General features: G+C 45.1%; 1 protein-coding gene across 2 annotated transcripts; it reads left to right on the plus strand.

The window, feature by feature from the left end:
- The first annotated feature begins 916 nt into the window (after positions 1–916).
- Positions 917–11,869, plus strand: WNT16 (Wnt family member 16). 2 transcript variants are annotated; one of them, XM_061637850.1, is made up of 4 exons: positions 917–1,302; positions 4,502–4,791; positions 7,918–8,204; positions 10,564–11,869. In XM_061637850.1, the coding sequence occupies exons 1-4, from the start codon at positions 1,205–1,207 to the stop codon at positions 11,026–11,028; spliced, it is 1,140 nt and encodes a 379-aa protein (XP_061493834.1). In that variant the 5' UTR covers positions 917–1,204; the 3' UTR covers positions 11,029–11,869. The 2 variants fall into 2 exon arrangements, with proteins under 2 accessions (XP_061493834.1, XP_061493835.1); XM_061637851.1 differs by having other exon boundaries at positions 4,517–4,791.
- Positions 11,870–15,040: the final 3,171 nt, after the last annotated feature.

Raw genomic sequence — 15,040 nt, forward strand, 5'->3', positions numbered from 1 at the left:
TTTTAATTAATTTCAACAGATTATGAGAACTCTCAGAGAAAAAAGTCCAAAAGGGCTCTGGGGTTTTTATTTCTCTTTTTAGACTTTGAACTATCTATTCACTCTGACTGTTTTGTGTATTGCCAAGAAAATTGAGAGGGTTGTTAAGCAAGCGTTCCTGAGTTCAGGACTATAAGTTTTGTAAGGTTTTGTTTTGAAATGAGCTTATGGGAAGCATCAGAATGGCATGGGGGTATTCTCAATTTAACATTGCGGAATGTGAAAAATCCACACTGTCTATAGTATACAGCCACTCTTGTGGCTGTATAATTCACTTTTATTGCTCTGCCCCCTTTTGCCTCTGGTCCAGCTTGCCAGGGGCATGTAGTCCCTCGACAATTGTCCAGAAGGGAATGTGGCCTGTGGACTAAAAAGGGTTTCCCACCACCCGTGATCTATTACATATTGATATATAAACCGTTTCTAAAATTCCAAACTTTAACTAGTTACGATCACATTCCAGAAGATTATTCAGTAATCTCATGTGGCATGAGGAGAATTCATAGTAAAATGAAACAGGGTGAACAGATAGCGAAGAAATTCAAATAAACGTTTTTCACAAGGCATTATCAAATCCAAAGTAGTTCGGTTTCTTGCTTTCTTAATTTCGACGCAAACTTACTTTTGTGGAGGGCTGGTTGATTTACTTGACTGCACATAGACCAGACAAAACCACATTTTTACATGACTATGAACGCACGTAAAGGGAGACCACGAGCTGGCGACGGCTTCAGAGTCCTCGACGCCCCGCCCAAGGCAATAAGAACAATGTTTAATATTTATTATCTGCCCTTAGCCAATGAAGCGGGTGGCAGGGGGCAGAAGAAGCGGAAGTTGAAAGAAGCGAGAAAAGTCATCAGAACTTTCCTCACCTTTGAATGGGACGCTGCTCTCTCTCCCTCCTCCCATCCACACACACACACACACACACACACACACACCGCTTTCCCTGTTCGGTCCAGCCGCTGGATCATCACCGGATCTAGGTACCCTCGCTGGTGATCTGCATGAGCGGAGCCGACAGCGGCGGGTCCCTAAAGGGGAAAGGGTTTTAAGGCGCCACCTCTTCAAAACAGACGATTTTGAAGCCAGGGAGTGTCTCGGCAGGAGCAGAGAGGAAGAGCGGTAGGCGCTCCGACTCCCAAGAGAACTCAATGCGTTGGCTATGGAGAAAGGGGCGCCCTTTGGACTACCTCGCCTCTGGGTGCTGTGGACCGCGTTGCTCTTGGAACTCTGCCCCTGTGGCGCCCACGGCAACTGGATGTGAGTAGAGGGGAACACAAGTGGGAGCCGGGCGGCGTGGGAACACCTCCCTGGGATCTACCTAGCTCTTCCAACCTGCTCTAGGGAAGGGAGCATCGGGCACCTCATCTCTTGCCTTGGATTCAGGGTTGGGGCGTTTTCCCGCACCACACAAAAACCGTCTTTTGCATTTCCACGCGTTATGAAATGCAGTTGAGCAACAACCCACAAACCACGTTGTTACTGTTTTTAATGAAACGCTACCAGTGGCATTTAAAGCGTTTCAGTGGATTGTAATGCGACACTGAAACCTTTCGCACCCATGGTCAGAATGCTCATTCTCGTAACTGATGCTGTCGCATTAGTAAAACTCCAAGGGCCACATGCATCGCCATTTATATTGATTTAAAACATGAGCCACTTTCTTCTGAGGAGACTTTTGAAAAGTTAAGGGAATTCTGTTCTCTTCTTGAGAGAACCTCAAAGGCAATGTAAATCTCACGTGAAAATGCTCTTAACATGCCTTTTTAAAGTTTCTGTTGCACTACTGGACTGGTGATACTGCCCTGAATAAATGTCATATATAATGAAAGAGATATTAAATGTATATATTCACCCGCATAGATTTTGCATTAAATAACAAAACATTCCAAACAAAGCAAAAGAGAAAGCTTATTTCAGCCTTACAGATGAATAAAGTATCCTAGAACGTGGAATTTCAAAGCATTAACAACATTCACAAATCATGGAAGCAAATTTCACATTTATTTTATTTTATATTTTATTATTGTGTGACAAGAACCTCAAACCTTAATTGGCTAGAATGTTCAAATCCATTAAAAACTTTGTTAAAACTTCTGGAACCTCAAAGGCAGTTTGAGGGCTCCTCTGTGGAGATAGTCTTACATGCAGCTGGGCTGCACCTCTGTTATTCCAGATTAATTGTGTTATAACTGCCTCACCAGCATTACTGTGACTAAAGATCACCTCTGTATACAACAACACAGATGAGGAAATTGGTCCTTTAACCATTCTGATTACAAAGTTATAGTGCATTGAAGGGAATGTTCATTCATATGCTGACTTTAATGAAATGAAAGGCCATCTGTTATAATATTCTACGGCCATATTCACACCATACATTTATTCCACTATTGTTCCACTTCACCAGTCATGGCTTCCCCCAAAGAATCTTGGGAAGTGTAGTTTGTGAAGGGTGCTGAGAGTTCTTAGGAGACCCCTATTCTCACAGAGCTACAATTCCCAGAATGGTTTAACAGTCAGCCCCTCGGCCTCTTCCCAGAGGACTCTGGGAATTGTAGCTCTGTGAGGGGATTAGTGGTCTCCTAACAACTCTCAGCATCCTTCACAAACTGCACTTCCCAGGATTCTTTGGGGGAAGTCATGACTGTTTAAAGTGGAATAATAGTGGAATAAATGTATGGTGTGAATGTGGCCTTAGTTTAGCTTTTCAGTTTAGAGGGGGGAAAGTGAGTAAAGAGGGGGGCATGACAGAATGTATACAATTAAGCATGATGTGAAGAAAGTGGATTGAGAAGCTTTTCTTTCTCCTTCTGTAGTACCAGAATCCAGGGTCATCCAGTGAAGCAGATGGAGATGGATGGGAGAATCTCCAATTATAGGAGATTCAGCAAACCAGTCCCTGGGGAACAGCAGTGTGATCTCTTGCTTGTGAGCTACCGATAGGCATCTGGTTGAAAAGAGAATGCTCGATTAGATAGGCTTTTGGTCTGATCCTCTTAGTTGGTTCTCATAGGCTGTATTTTCAAACCGATTCTGTGAAATGATTCTATTCCTTTCATATTCTCAGTGATAATTCTGTGCTCAGGATCCAAAATCTAGAATCCTACTCATGGAATCCTGCCTTTTTTAAAAAATGCAATAACAACTCATAAATGTCAAATGTTATGTCAGAATAGGCCTGGGATGTTTATGGGAATGTATTAACGGCAGGTGTGGTTCAGGCTGTTATAATCATGTAGTGGTAACTTTGTACATTTTTTATTAAAAGTTGTGAAGTGTCTTGCTGTTTAAAATCCTGTATTTTCCCAAGCGACTCCAAGAGTGATGTTTGAATTCTCCTGTATCAGTACATCAAAAGGAAAAGCCCAATTGTTCTGAATATACAATGAGTTTTAAAAGTGTCTTTTATTTTTTCTGGTTTTTTTCCCAGTAAAAGGGCTTTGAAGGTGTCAGATGCATGGTTCCAACCCCCTTTCTGACTTCTGCCAATTCAGATGGACTAGCACAGCACTGGAGTGGGCCCAATTAGGTCAGCCAGACACCCCCATTCCCATTTGGCCTGTGAGGCCATTTTGGCTCAGCCCACCTGTCCTACCCCTGAGGTCATATATGACATCAGATGTGAAGCAGGTAAACATGCAGCTGAGCTGAAAGACAAACTGTGAAAGTAAAAACTGGGTCACTCGATGTCTTTGTGATGCCATGTGATTGACAGGTGACTGGCTCTGCATAGCTGTCAAACTTAGGCCTCTGGGTGTGAGAGAGATAATGACCCAGCCTGCAGAATCATCTCAGCAACAGACTTGCTCTGCCCCACATCCGGCGCTAACCCCATCTACTCCTCTCCAGCCCTACTTGATTGCCTTATTTCAGGGCTCCCTGACCTATTACAACTGCTGGGGAGTATGCCATTTGGAAGCACCTTATCTTGCTTTCACAAGTGACCCAATGAAGATAAAAAGGGCACTTTTTAAAATAATAATAATAATAAAGTTACTTTTTTGAACTATAACTCCCACCAGCCCAATCCAGTGACCATGCTGACTGGGGCTGATGGAAGTTGTAGTTCAAAAAAGTAACTTTTCCAAGCTCTGCCCAGATCTTCCTACAATTGCTTCCACTGAGCAGTAGGAAGGCTGTCAATATTATCTGTAAGGCAGAGTAGTCAACATGGTGCCCTCCAGTTGTTGTAGAGTACAACTCCCATCTTTCTTGGCCAGCGTGGCCAATGGGGAGGGATGATGGGCACTGTAGTCCAACAACATCCAAATGGCACCACCTTGGCCATCTCTGCTATGGTGTCTTCCATGAAGTTGTGTCCTTTGACTCTCCCCGTGGTTTGACAGTAGTGTGTGTTTTCATTTCTTGTCACTGGTCTATGGCTCTACTTGCCTGTTGTGGCCTCTCTATATTGTCAGTGTAAAATGAAATATCTGGTACTTGCATCTCACCCCAGGGGCTGCTTTTGCAGGTGGTTGGGCATTGCCTCCATTGGTGTTCCGGAGAAACTGGGTTGTGCGAACCTGCCACTGAATGGTCATCAAAAGGACCTGTGCAAGAAGAAACCCTACCTCCTGCCTAGCATCCAAGAAGGAGCACGCCTGGGCCTTGAGGAATGCCAGAGCCAGTTCAAACATGAGCGCTGGAACTGCCTCCTCTCACCGGATACGGCTGCTACAGCTTCCAACCCTTCACCCATCTCTGTGGCTCCTGCCTTCTCCATCTTTGGCTATGAGCTAAGCAGCGGTATGTTTTTTGGCAGAAAAAAAAAAAAATCACAGGCTTGAGCCACACAGTTTCTTTGTCTCTGAGGCATGTGCAGAATCCCAGCCGCACCATGCCCCTTCTCATAGGAGCCTGCTGGGGTTTCAGTTGAGGAATAAAACAGCTGCAGGTAGCTCAGTCACAGAGCACATGGCTGCCATGCAGAAGGTCCCTGGTTCAGTCCTCGCCATCTCCGGCTGGGGATGGAAAAGACCTCTGTCTAAAACTCCCAAGAGCTGCTGCCAGTTGAGGGTAGACAGTACTTGATTAGATGGACCAATGGTCTGATTTGAGATAAGGCAGCTTTGTATGATCCTGAACATGCTACTCCTTGATAGTTTCTGGATCTTAAGGTAACAGCAGCTGGCAGCAGCAGCTAAGAATTCATTACTCGGGGAGAGTTCCGAGCGACACTTAAGCTTAAACTACACTTTACCCAAACTTCCATGTTTCTTTCCTCCATATTTTTGCTTTAAAAAAATCAGCCTAGCCAGCCTGCAAATTGGAAAAGAGAAAAGGCAGCTGTTTAACCCATTCCTCTCCTCCACTTGATAACCTGAAGAGTCCCTGCCAGTCCAAGCAGACAACACTGTATTAGAAGGACAATTAGGCTGGCCTTGGATATACTTGGAGAGCCAGTGTGGTGTAGTGGTTAAGGTGTTGGACTACGACCTGGGAGACCAGGCTTCGAATCCCCACATAGCCATGAAACTCACTGGGTGACCTTGGGCCAGTCACTGCCTCTCAGCCTCATGAAAACCCTATTCATAGGGTCGCCATAAGTCGGGATCGACTTGAAGGCAGTGCATTTACTTTTGGGAGGGGATACACTTGGCAGCTTCCACCAGTGGTTTTTGATTCCCAAATCAGCTTACACAGCCTGCTGTTTCACCACAGGGAGAGAGTTGTAGGGTCCTGTTCTCTCTTCTTCCCTCTCACCACATGCACATGCACACACACGTGAAAAAACAGCTTGAGGAGGTGAACCTGCACTTGAAAGGGCAGAACAGCTTCTCTCCCAGCCTGTCATCATGTTTGTGGTTTGAAGGGTGTGGGGAGGCCAAGGAGCACCCTGTAGTGTCAAGCCTAAGTTTCCCTCGCTGTTGAAATAAGTATTCTATGGGTAGAGGAAACCATTTAGACCCAGGATACGTTCTGAAGGCACATGAGACCACCATCTTGCTGTAGCTAAGCACATGTAGACCTGGTCAATGCCTAGATGGTAGACCACCTCGGAACCACATTTACATCGCTTTCGGTTCCATGACAGAAGAAAGGTGGGCAAGTCACTGTCTCTGCCTTACCCAACCCACAGGGTGGTTGTGTAATAACAGAAAAGGGCCACACTCAGTGAATGAATGGCAGCAGTGCCTCTTGCTCCAGAAAATTCCATGCTTCAGGATATGTAAGTCTTGTGCCCTTCCTAAGTTCTGTGTCAGCCGTCCCTGACTTGGTGCCCTCCAGATGTTTTGGATTACAATTTCCATTATCCCTGGCCATTGGCCAGTCTGGCTGCATTGTAGTCCAAAATATCTGGAGAGCACCAGGTTAGGGAAGGCTACTGTAAATCTTTGCAGGTTTGGGGCAGAAAGGATCCCTTGGACCCCATCCCACCCAGAATTAAAGCAACTACTTTCAATCATTCTGTGCTTTCTATGCTGGAATGTGGCTAGTTGGTAAACTACAACAGAGAGGGGAACCTGTGGCCTTCCCGGTGCTGTTGGCTTCCAACTCTCATCAGTCCCAGCCGGCATGGTCAATGATCCAGGATGATGGAAATTGTAGCCCAGCAACATCTGGAAGGTCATGCATGCATCTTGAGATTCACACTCAGAACACTGATGGGACAAGTTACTATTAACTATTAGCTTTCCTTGGTAGGATCTTAAAAGGGTACCATTCCTCTCCCTGCCCCTCTTTATGCCAAGTTCCCCCTCAAAAAAACTCCATGTATGTATCCTGCTACTTAGTCTATCAGCAGAACCATCCCAGAGCTTACGGTGCATACGTCTGGTGTGGCTCCTTGTCACATGCCCTCCACTCTACCTCCACTCTACAATGGGTTTCTGCACTCAAGTCATAGCCATAGTTGGCCTAGGCCACTGTTCTTCAACCTTGGGCCCCCAGCTGTTGTTGGACTACAACTCCCAACAATCTCAGTCAGGTTAGCCAATAACTTGTCCAATATAGTCCTGCTCTGGGGCATTGAGGGAAATTTTAAACAACATCTTCCCAGACAGCTGTTGTGAGGGACCTCAAAGCAGGCATCGGGGATCCTGCTGATTCACTGGGGCCTACGCAGCTGCTCAAACGTGCCTGGTACTGATGCTGGGCCTCATGAACACATCAAAAGCCTGAAATGTTAAACACTTGAAAGGGCTTCTCTTAGGTATGGCAGGCTGGCTGCAGTTCTGAAGTCAAGCAACAGCTTTGGACACGCAAGGTCTATGATTCAATCCTCAGCAGTGCCCAATTTTTGAAAAGGGTTTCACTAAACAGTGATGGGGAAAGCCTGTGCCTCAATCCTGAGAACTGTTCCCAGTCCAAGATTGACCTGTTCCTCAGCTGCCCAAAAGGAAGAGTGATGTTATTTCAGAACCTGGTCCATCCCCATAAAATGATGGGGTAATAAATTATTTTTCTTTAGAAGAGAGCTTGGCAAACGAGTTAAAGGTTATTTAAAGGAATGTAATGAACTGCTGTATCCCCTAATTCAGGGAATGGGGAACCTGTGACGCTCCAGAAGATGCTGGATTTCAGCCCCTGCCAGCATGGCCAAGGATGATGGGAGTTGTAGGGCTAGAAACATCTGGAGGGCACCACATTGGCTGCCCTAATATATGTGATCTTGACACATTGGCCACAATCCAAAGCAAGCTGGAAACTCTTACATCCTGCTGAAATCAGGTGTAATTAAATTGTCTTACTGATTTCAGTTGGATATAACTGGAATGAACTTTCCTAGGACTGAGACCAAAGGTTTCTTTTCCTTGTGCTGGCTTTATGGTCCATGTTGACAGCTGTGAATGGGCACCATTCCCTTAAATCTAGCCACATGATCACATGGCTGACCTTTTTTGAATGAGATTTCCTTGTCCTCTCTTGTAGGTACCAAAGAAACAGCGTTTATCTCTGCCGTGACAGCAGCTGGCCTTGTGCATTCAGTGACTCATTCATGCAGCGCAGGGAATATGACTGAATGCTCCTGTGATATCACGCTGCAAAACGGCGGATCGGCCAGTGAAGGCTGGCACTGGGGTGGCTGCTCTGATGACATCCAGTATGGAATGTGGTTGAGCAGAAGGTTTTTAGATGGTCCTCCCAAAAACGCCACGGGAAAAGATGGCAATGGAATGATAGCCATGAACTTGCATAATAACGAAGCTGGAAGACTGGTATGGATTAGAACCCCTCCCCCCTGCTTCTTGCACCGTAATAAGTAGTTTTGAATGCCTTTGCCAGAGGGAGAGGCAAATTCTCTTGCCCCTTCCCATTGTTTCAGGCCTCATTTGACCATGCCTCAGGATCCTCTGTATCTTTGTTCTGCACACAGGCTCCACGCGCTAAAGACTGCTTCAGCAGATTACACATTTCCTCTGTGGAAGGTTTTTTTTAAAGAAGCCCACATGTGTTGAGACAGTACCTCCACTGTTGTACTGAATGGTGGTGCCCCTGCCTCCTGCAAGTACTTGATTCACCTGGGTGTAGGCAGTGCATTCATCATGTACAGTGTCTTGTTATTATCAGAAGGCTGGGGCAGGGAGAAGAGATTTTAGTCCATTCTTCTTTCTCCCTGCATCTGCTCCAGAAGGTTGAGTACCTGCCTGAACAGCATGGAGGCAGTGTTGGGGTTGCGGAGGGAATGAGTGAAAACTACACCCCCAGTTTCCTCCCTAGGAGTCTCTGATGGACTAGAACTCTTTCTGCAAACAGAAGGAAGGCATGTCTGGATCCAAGCCTGCCCTTCATCCAAGGGAGCTCAGGGTAGCTCCCCTACATAACCCCCCCACCTTCTCATCCTCACAGCAACTAACTGTTAAGTAAATTAGGTTAAGAGTCATGCTTCTGAGAACCAGTTGCTGGAAGCCTCAGGAGGGGAGAGTGTTCTTGCACTCGGGTCCTGCTTGCGGGCTTCCCCCAGGCACCTGGTTGGCCACTGTGAGAACAGGATGCTGGACTAGATGGGCCACTGGCCTGATCCAGCAGGCTCTTCTTATGTTCTTAAGAGCAAGTGACTGGCCCAAGGTCACAGAGCAAGCACCACAATCAAGTCCAAAAATAACCACTACACCGCACCACTCTCTAGTTTCTAGAGATCTGGGATTCTTTGCAGAAGGTGTAACATCTAAGCAGGCTCTTCCTCCCCACCCCAAACCTCTTAGAGGCTAGGAATCAAGTACCACTGCTCTGGATTGTGTAAAATGGAAATTAAGCCAGAAGTCAAGAGCCAAAAATCTTATTCATGAAAGCTGAGCTCAGATCAGCACAGGACATGTAAGGAGTTCAGATGGCACAAGATATTAGCTGTCAGAAATGCCATTTCAGATTTTTGTTGGGGCTTGGTTTAGCAAAGATTTCAGTAGGGCGGCAAGATTCATATGAAGGTTATGAGCATAGAGGAGGAAGTGCATGCACCTGCTCCTCTATCATGGAAACATGATCTTAGGCCCCATCTGCACTATTCGTTTCAGGCAGTATTATATAACGTTAAACAGTCATGGCTTTCACCAAAGAATCTTGGGAACTGTAGTTTGGAAACAATTCCTAGAATGATTTACTTGTTTGTTTATTTATTTATTTATTACATTTATACCCCACATGTCCTCTAAGGAGCTCAAGGTGGCAAACGAACATGGTTCTGCCCCTCCCAATTTTATCCTCACAACAACCCTGTGAGGTAGGTTAGGCTGAGAGATCGTGACTTGCCCAATGTCACCCAGTGTGGGGATTTGAAACCTGGTTTTCCAGATCCCTGTCTGACACTCTAACCCAGCCTTTCCCAACCAGTGTGCCTCCAGATGTTGTTGGACCACAACTCCCATCAGCCTCAGCCAGCATTGCCAATGGTCAGGAAGATGGGAGTTGTGGTCCAACAACATCTGGAGGCACACTGGTTGGGAAAGGCTGCTCTAACCACTACAGCACATCAATCCCTCTTCCCAGAGAACTCTGGGAATTGTAGATCTGTGAAGGGAATAGAGGTCTACAGTTCCCAAAATTCTATGGAGGAAGAAATGACTGTTTAAAGTGGTATAATACTGCTTTAAATGTATAATACAGATGGAGTCTTCCGCTCTGGTTCAGGTGCTTGCCCAGACTGATGTGCCATTTTTAAAAATATGAGGAGTGACATATTGGTGTTTCTCTTCAGCTGTAAAAATGCCTACAGTTGAATGAATTGTACTGCTGAATGAACATGCAGCTGTAACTGTATTCATTTACACTGAATGCATCCAATAACCGAAGAGACAAGCTGTTGTTCCATTTGAAAAAGGGCTTGTCTCTTCAGCCGTGAGAATTGTTGCAGTGAAAACAGGCAGCTGAGCTCTATGTAATTGTGCACATGGTTCTCTCCCACTGACACATGTCCCCCTTTTGAGCTTTTTGACATTTCTGAGAAGCAGACAACGTCCACATGGAAGATACTCAAACAGTTTGGGAAAGTCTGCCTAGTCATTTCCTAGTTAATGAGTGAGACGGATAGTAATGGATGGTGTCTGATTGTGGGTTTCTTTGGTATAATCTTTTCTCCAGGCTGTAGCAAAACTGATGTCTGTGGATTGCCGTTGTCATGGAGTATCTGGCTCTTGTGCCTTGAAAACTTGCTGGAAAACAATGTCATGCTTTGCAAAGATTGGCAGTTTTTTAAAAGAGAAGTATGAAAGCAGCATCCAGATTTCAGCCAGGGTGAAAAAAAAGATACGTAGGAAAGACAAAAGCCAGCGAAAGATACCAATCCACAAAGAAGATCTGCTGTATATCAACAGGTCCCCCAACTACTGTGTTGAAGATCACAAACTGGGAGTCCCTGGGACACAGGGGAGGGAATGCAATCGGACTTCAGAGGGACCGGATGGATGCAACCTCCTCTGCTGTGGCCGTGGATACAATACGCATGTAGTCAGGCACGTGGAGAGATGTGAATGCAAGTTTGTTTGGTGTTGTTATGTACGCTGCAGAAGATGTGAGACCATGACTGATGTTCATACTTGCAAATGAACCTATCTGCCATGAAAAGATGGCAAAAAAACCTATGAAGTAGCATTCCTAGGGTCATGCTAAGGAAGCATCTCGAGATGAAGAGCAACCCTCCTTGGTCCAAAAGTATTGGTTCTTGTTGAAAGGGCAGCTTTGAAAAAGTAAAAGTCCTGCTTAAAAATAACAACAGTGAAGAGAGACCTGGATCACCTGAAGAATTTGCATAACTGGATGGCATATTTGAGTAACTCTTTCCATGGCTGTGGATAGTCAGTATTTTCACCAGTCATGTCAAGATGAGCACAAGGATATCTTAGTCAACGCTGAACATGCTCAGTTATCCAGAAGAGCTTGCATGAAACATTCAGAGGCTTAAATGATGCCCGAGATGAGATAAACTGGTCCAATATGATTAAGAACACTCTTTTTATGGAGGCCTCTGGGAGCAAAGCATTACCAGTGGTTATATAGCCATTTGTTCAGCAACTCAAATTTAAGGGGAAAACTGAGGTGCTCAGCAGCTAATCATGGCTAACCAGCCAGAGTCAAAGATGGGATGAATAGATTTCTTGGGGAGGCTCTGGAAGTTTGCTAAGCCATTGGTGTTGGAGTACATGCTTGTTGAAGTAAAATGGTGTATAGCAGTGACCTCGTAGTGGTGGGTTTTTTTAGTTGTGTCTGTTCCAATGGCCTTAAAAGCTTCATTTAGGACAAAGTGAGAAATGGAGCTGCTTTATGGGAACGTTGTGGGGTCATCACCTGAGACATGCTCATTTTTCCCTCCTTGAAGTGTGCTGGTTCTTTTTGTTTTGTTTTATGATGCCTCACCCTTATTAGTCTCTGATTACTTAAAAAAACATAAACATGCTATTGGTAATCACACCTGTTTGTGAAGGTAATACATGAATGTGCTATGAAAATTCAGAGAGAATCCATGAACTTGGAGCAGATTCCTATGACACGGGTCATCTATCCATGATGGATTCAGATACTGTCTTTCTCACATTATAGCTGCAGAGCTGCTTGCTCCCGTTATTAAGAGGCGTAGATTAATCTTATAAGATACTGATTTCTGTCCCCTTCTGATCTTTTTGACCACCCTGTAAGAGGCATTTATTCTGATCAGGTTAAATCAATGTCTTTTTTCTTGGCCATAGCTTCATTTGCCTAATAATTGGCATGTATGGTCAGTTATGATAAGCAAGTAAGCATTGAAAGTATGGATTTATTAGACAACATTAGAGCTCGTTGCAATAACATGATTAATTTGCAGATTTATTAATACACTTAACACACGGATAAGCATGGGCTTTGCAAACTTGGAACTTGTTTGCAAACATAGACAACATTGACTATCTAATGAACATTCATCCTGATTTGTTTGCAGGGAGGTTAGATGTTGGTGTGTCAAAGCAAATGTTATTCCACACATTTCTCTGTCACTTTCCTTACTGTAAAAAGTCCAATCTTTTGGGGAAACGGGTTTGTTGTGCAAGACCTCCAAATCAACTATAAAACTGTGCAACCTGAATTTGCCAGTATGTGATTGAATCCCACCCCAAAATAGCAACAGTTTGGAAGTGCTGGAAGGCCTATTATAATAAGTAGGATGAGCTTCTGGGTTGACATAGGATTACACTGTTAATAGTTTTGCTTTAATTATACTTTTTGGAGAATATTTTGAAATTGTCCCTGGAATTAGAACACTGGATCAACCTTTTCTGGCCTCACATCTTAAAGTAGAGACTACACATAAGATGAAAGGGAGAAACAGAAGATTACTGTCTCTGTTTGGTTTTTCAGATGTTTGCTGACATGCCTTTGGTGTTGTGATGCAACTCTTTTAATCTGGATCACTGACATGGTGATTCTACATTACCTTGGGTCATTCAGCTTATAGAAGATGGATGACTTAAGGCTGTAATCCAATTTATTTGCTAGAAGTAAGGCCCATTAAACACAATGGAACTTACTTTTGAGCAGACATGTAGAAGGTTATGCTGTGAATAAAGGTAGACAAAGGGGTTCCTGCTTTGTGGACAGTGACATTGCTCCAAGGACACGTGTCTAGAGGAGGATGACCAGGTTGGTGGGTATCTGGAAACCAAGTTCTATGAGGAACCCTTGAAAAACTTGGGTATGCTTTGCCTAGAGAAGAGAACATTAAGGGCAGGCTTGATAACTGTCTTCATTATAGGGTTGCCAGGTTCATGGCTGAGACTGATCCTGTATCTTTAGGAGAAGAGAAAGTCAGCCAAGTGCAGGTGTTCTTGCAACACTGTAATGAGAAAAACCACAAGGTGGAATTCTCCCTTCCCCCTGCATAACTTTTAAAGATACAGAAGACCTCTTGGAGGCCGGCAACCAAGAGGTCTTCTGTATCTTTAAAATGTGTGCAGGGGGAAGGGAGAATTCCACCTTGTGGTTTTTCTCATTACAGTGTTGCAAGAACACCTGCACTTGGCTGACTTTCTCTTCTCCTAAAGATACAGGATCAGTCTCAGGCCATGAACCTGGCAACCCTAGTCTTCAAATATTTGAAGAGATGTGTCACAGAAGTTAGAGCAGGCATTATGTGTTGCTCCAAAGGACAGGACTAGAACCAGTGAATCGAAATTGCAGGGAAGCAGATTTTAGCTAAACATTAGGAGAAGCATCCCAAATTATAAGAGTTATTCGACAACAGAACATGCTACTTCAGGCAATAGCGGGGTGTCTTTTACTGGAGGTATTTAAGCAGAGATTATACTGGTTATTGGGGATGCTGTGTAACTGGATCCTGCATTACAGAACCTGCCTTGACCATGGGCCTACAAGGCCAGCCCCAGACAGGCCGGGGCCCTTGGGCACAAGCCTGCCCCGGGTCCCGGCGCTCCCCTTCCACAATTCGCTGCAGAATTGCTACCATGGATCACACGCCAAGACCTCTGGAGCCCCTGCCATTCCCTTGCTGCAACCTACCTTTCTTGGCTATTGTGTGGTTGCACGCACAGTGCTGTCCTTAACCAAGATGGTGGCTGAGGTTTCCCTAAGGGGCTGAAGCCTCTGCCACCATCTTGGCTCATGGCATGCATGGGAGGGAGGGAGGCAGAGGTCACTGCTCAGATCTTTTATGTCAAACCAAATGAACCCCCTACACACACACCATGCATTCAGCTAGAAAGCATCATCTGTCTTACCCAACCACCTCCTGGACCCTGCCCTGCCACCAAGGCACACCCACCCAAGCAAATGTTTTCCCCTGGGTGCAGAAAAGTTAAAACACTGCAAATGCAGCACAGTAGCCAGGGGGGCAGTGAAGGCTGCTTTGCGCACCAAGTGTAAACACAGTATTCTCTCCCTCCCTCCCTCCCTCCCTCCCTCCCTCCCTCCCTCTCTCTCTCTCTCTCTCACACACACACACACACACACAAAAGTCATCTTCTCTCGCCTCCACAGTTCTTTATCTCCATTTTGCTGCTGCCTCCTTCTCCTCCTTCATCCACGTCCTTGCCCTCAGTTCCTTTCTCCCTCTACTCCATTTTTCTCCACCACCGTCCATTTTTTAAACAATTGTTTTCTCTCCACTCCACCCCGTCTCACTCTCCACCTCCTCCCTTGTCGCCTCCTAAACAGCCACAGAGCATGAGGGAAGCCCAGTTTGAGGCACATGATTTTCATCCATGAATCAGAGGAGCAGAAGACTTTTCCTGCTCCTCCCCCCCCCCCAGTAATGTCCCAAAGTAATGCTGGAAACACTACAAGTACTCCTCAAAAGTAATAAAATAACTCCTATTACAATCAAAACGTAAAAGAATTACCCACTCGTTCCTCAAAAAAGTAATAAATTACAAGTAATTCATTTTTTGTGTAACTAATTACTTCCAAGCTCTGTGCTTTCCTGGTTCATGGTCTCTGATGGCTATTTGGGGAGAAATGTGCAAGCACAATGCTTTAATTCAGGAGTAGGGAAACTTTTTGGCTCTGATTTTAGCCTCACAGACCCAATTTGACAGGGGAACAAGGCCAACCACTTGTCAGTCACCTGACCACA

This window comes from Rhineura floridana, chromosome 8, assembly GCF_030035675.1.
Source record: "Rhineura floridana isolate rRhiFlo1 chromosome 8, rRhiFlo1.hap2, whole genome shotgun sequence".
Taxonomy (NCBI): Eukaryota; Metazoa; Chordata; class Lepidosauria; order Squamata; family Rhineuridae; genus Rhineura; species Rhineura floridana.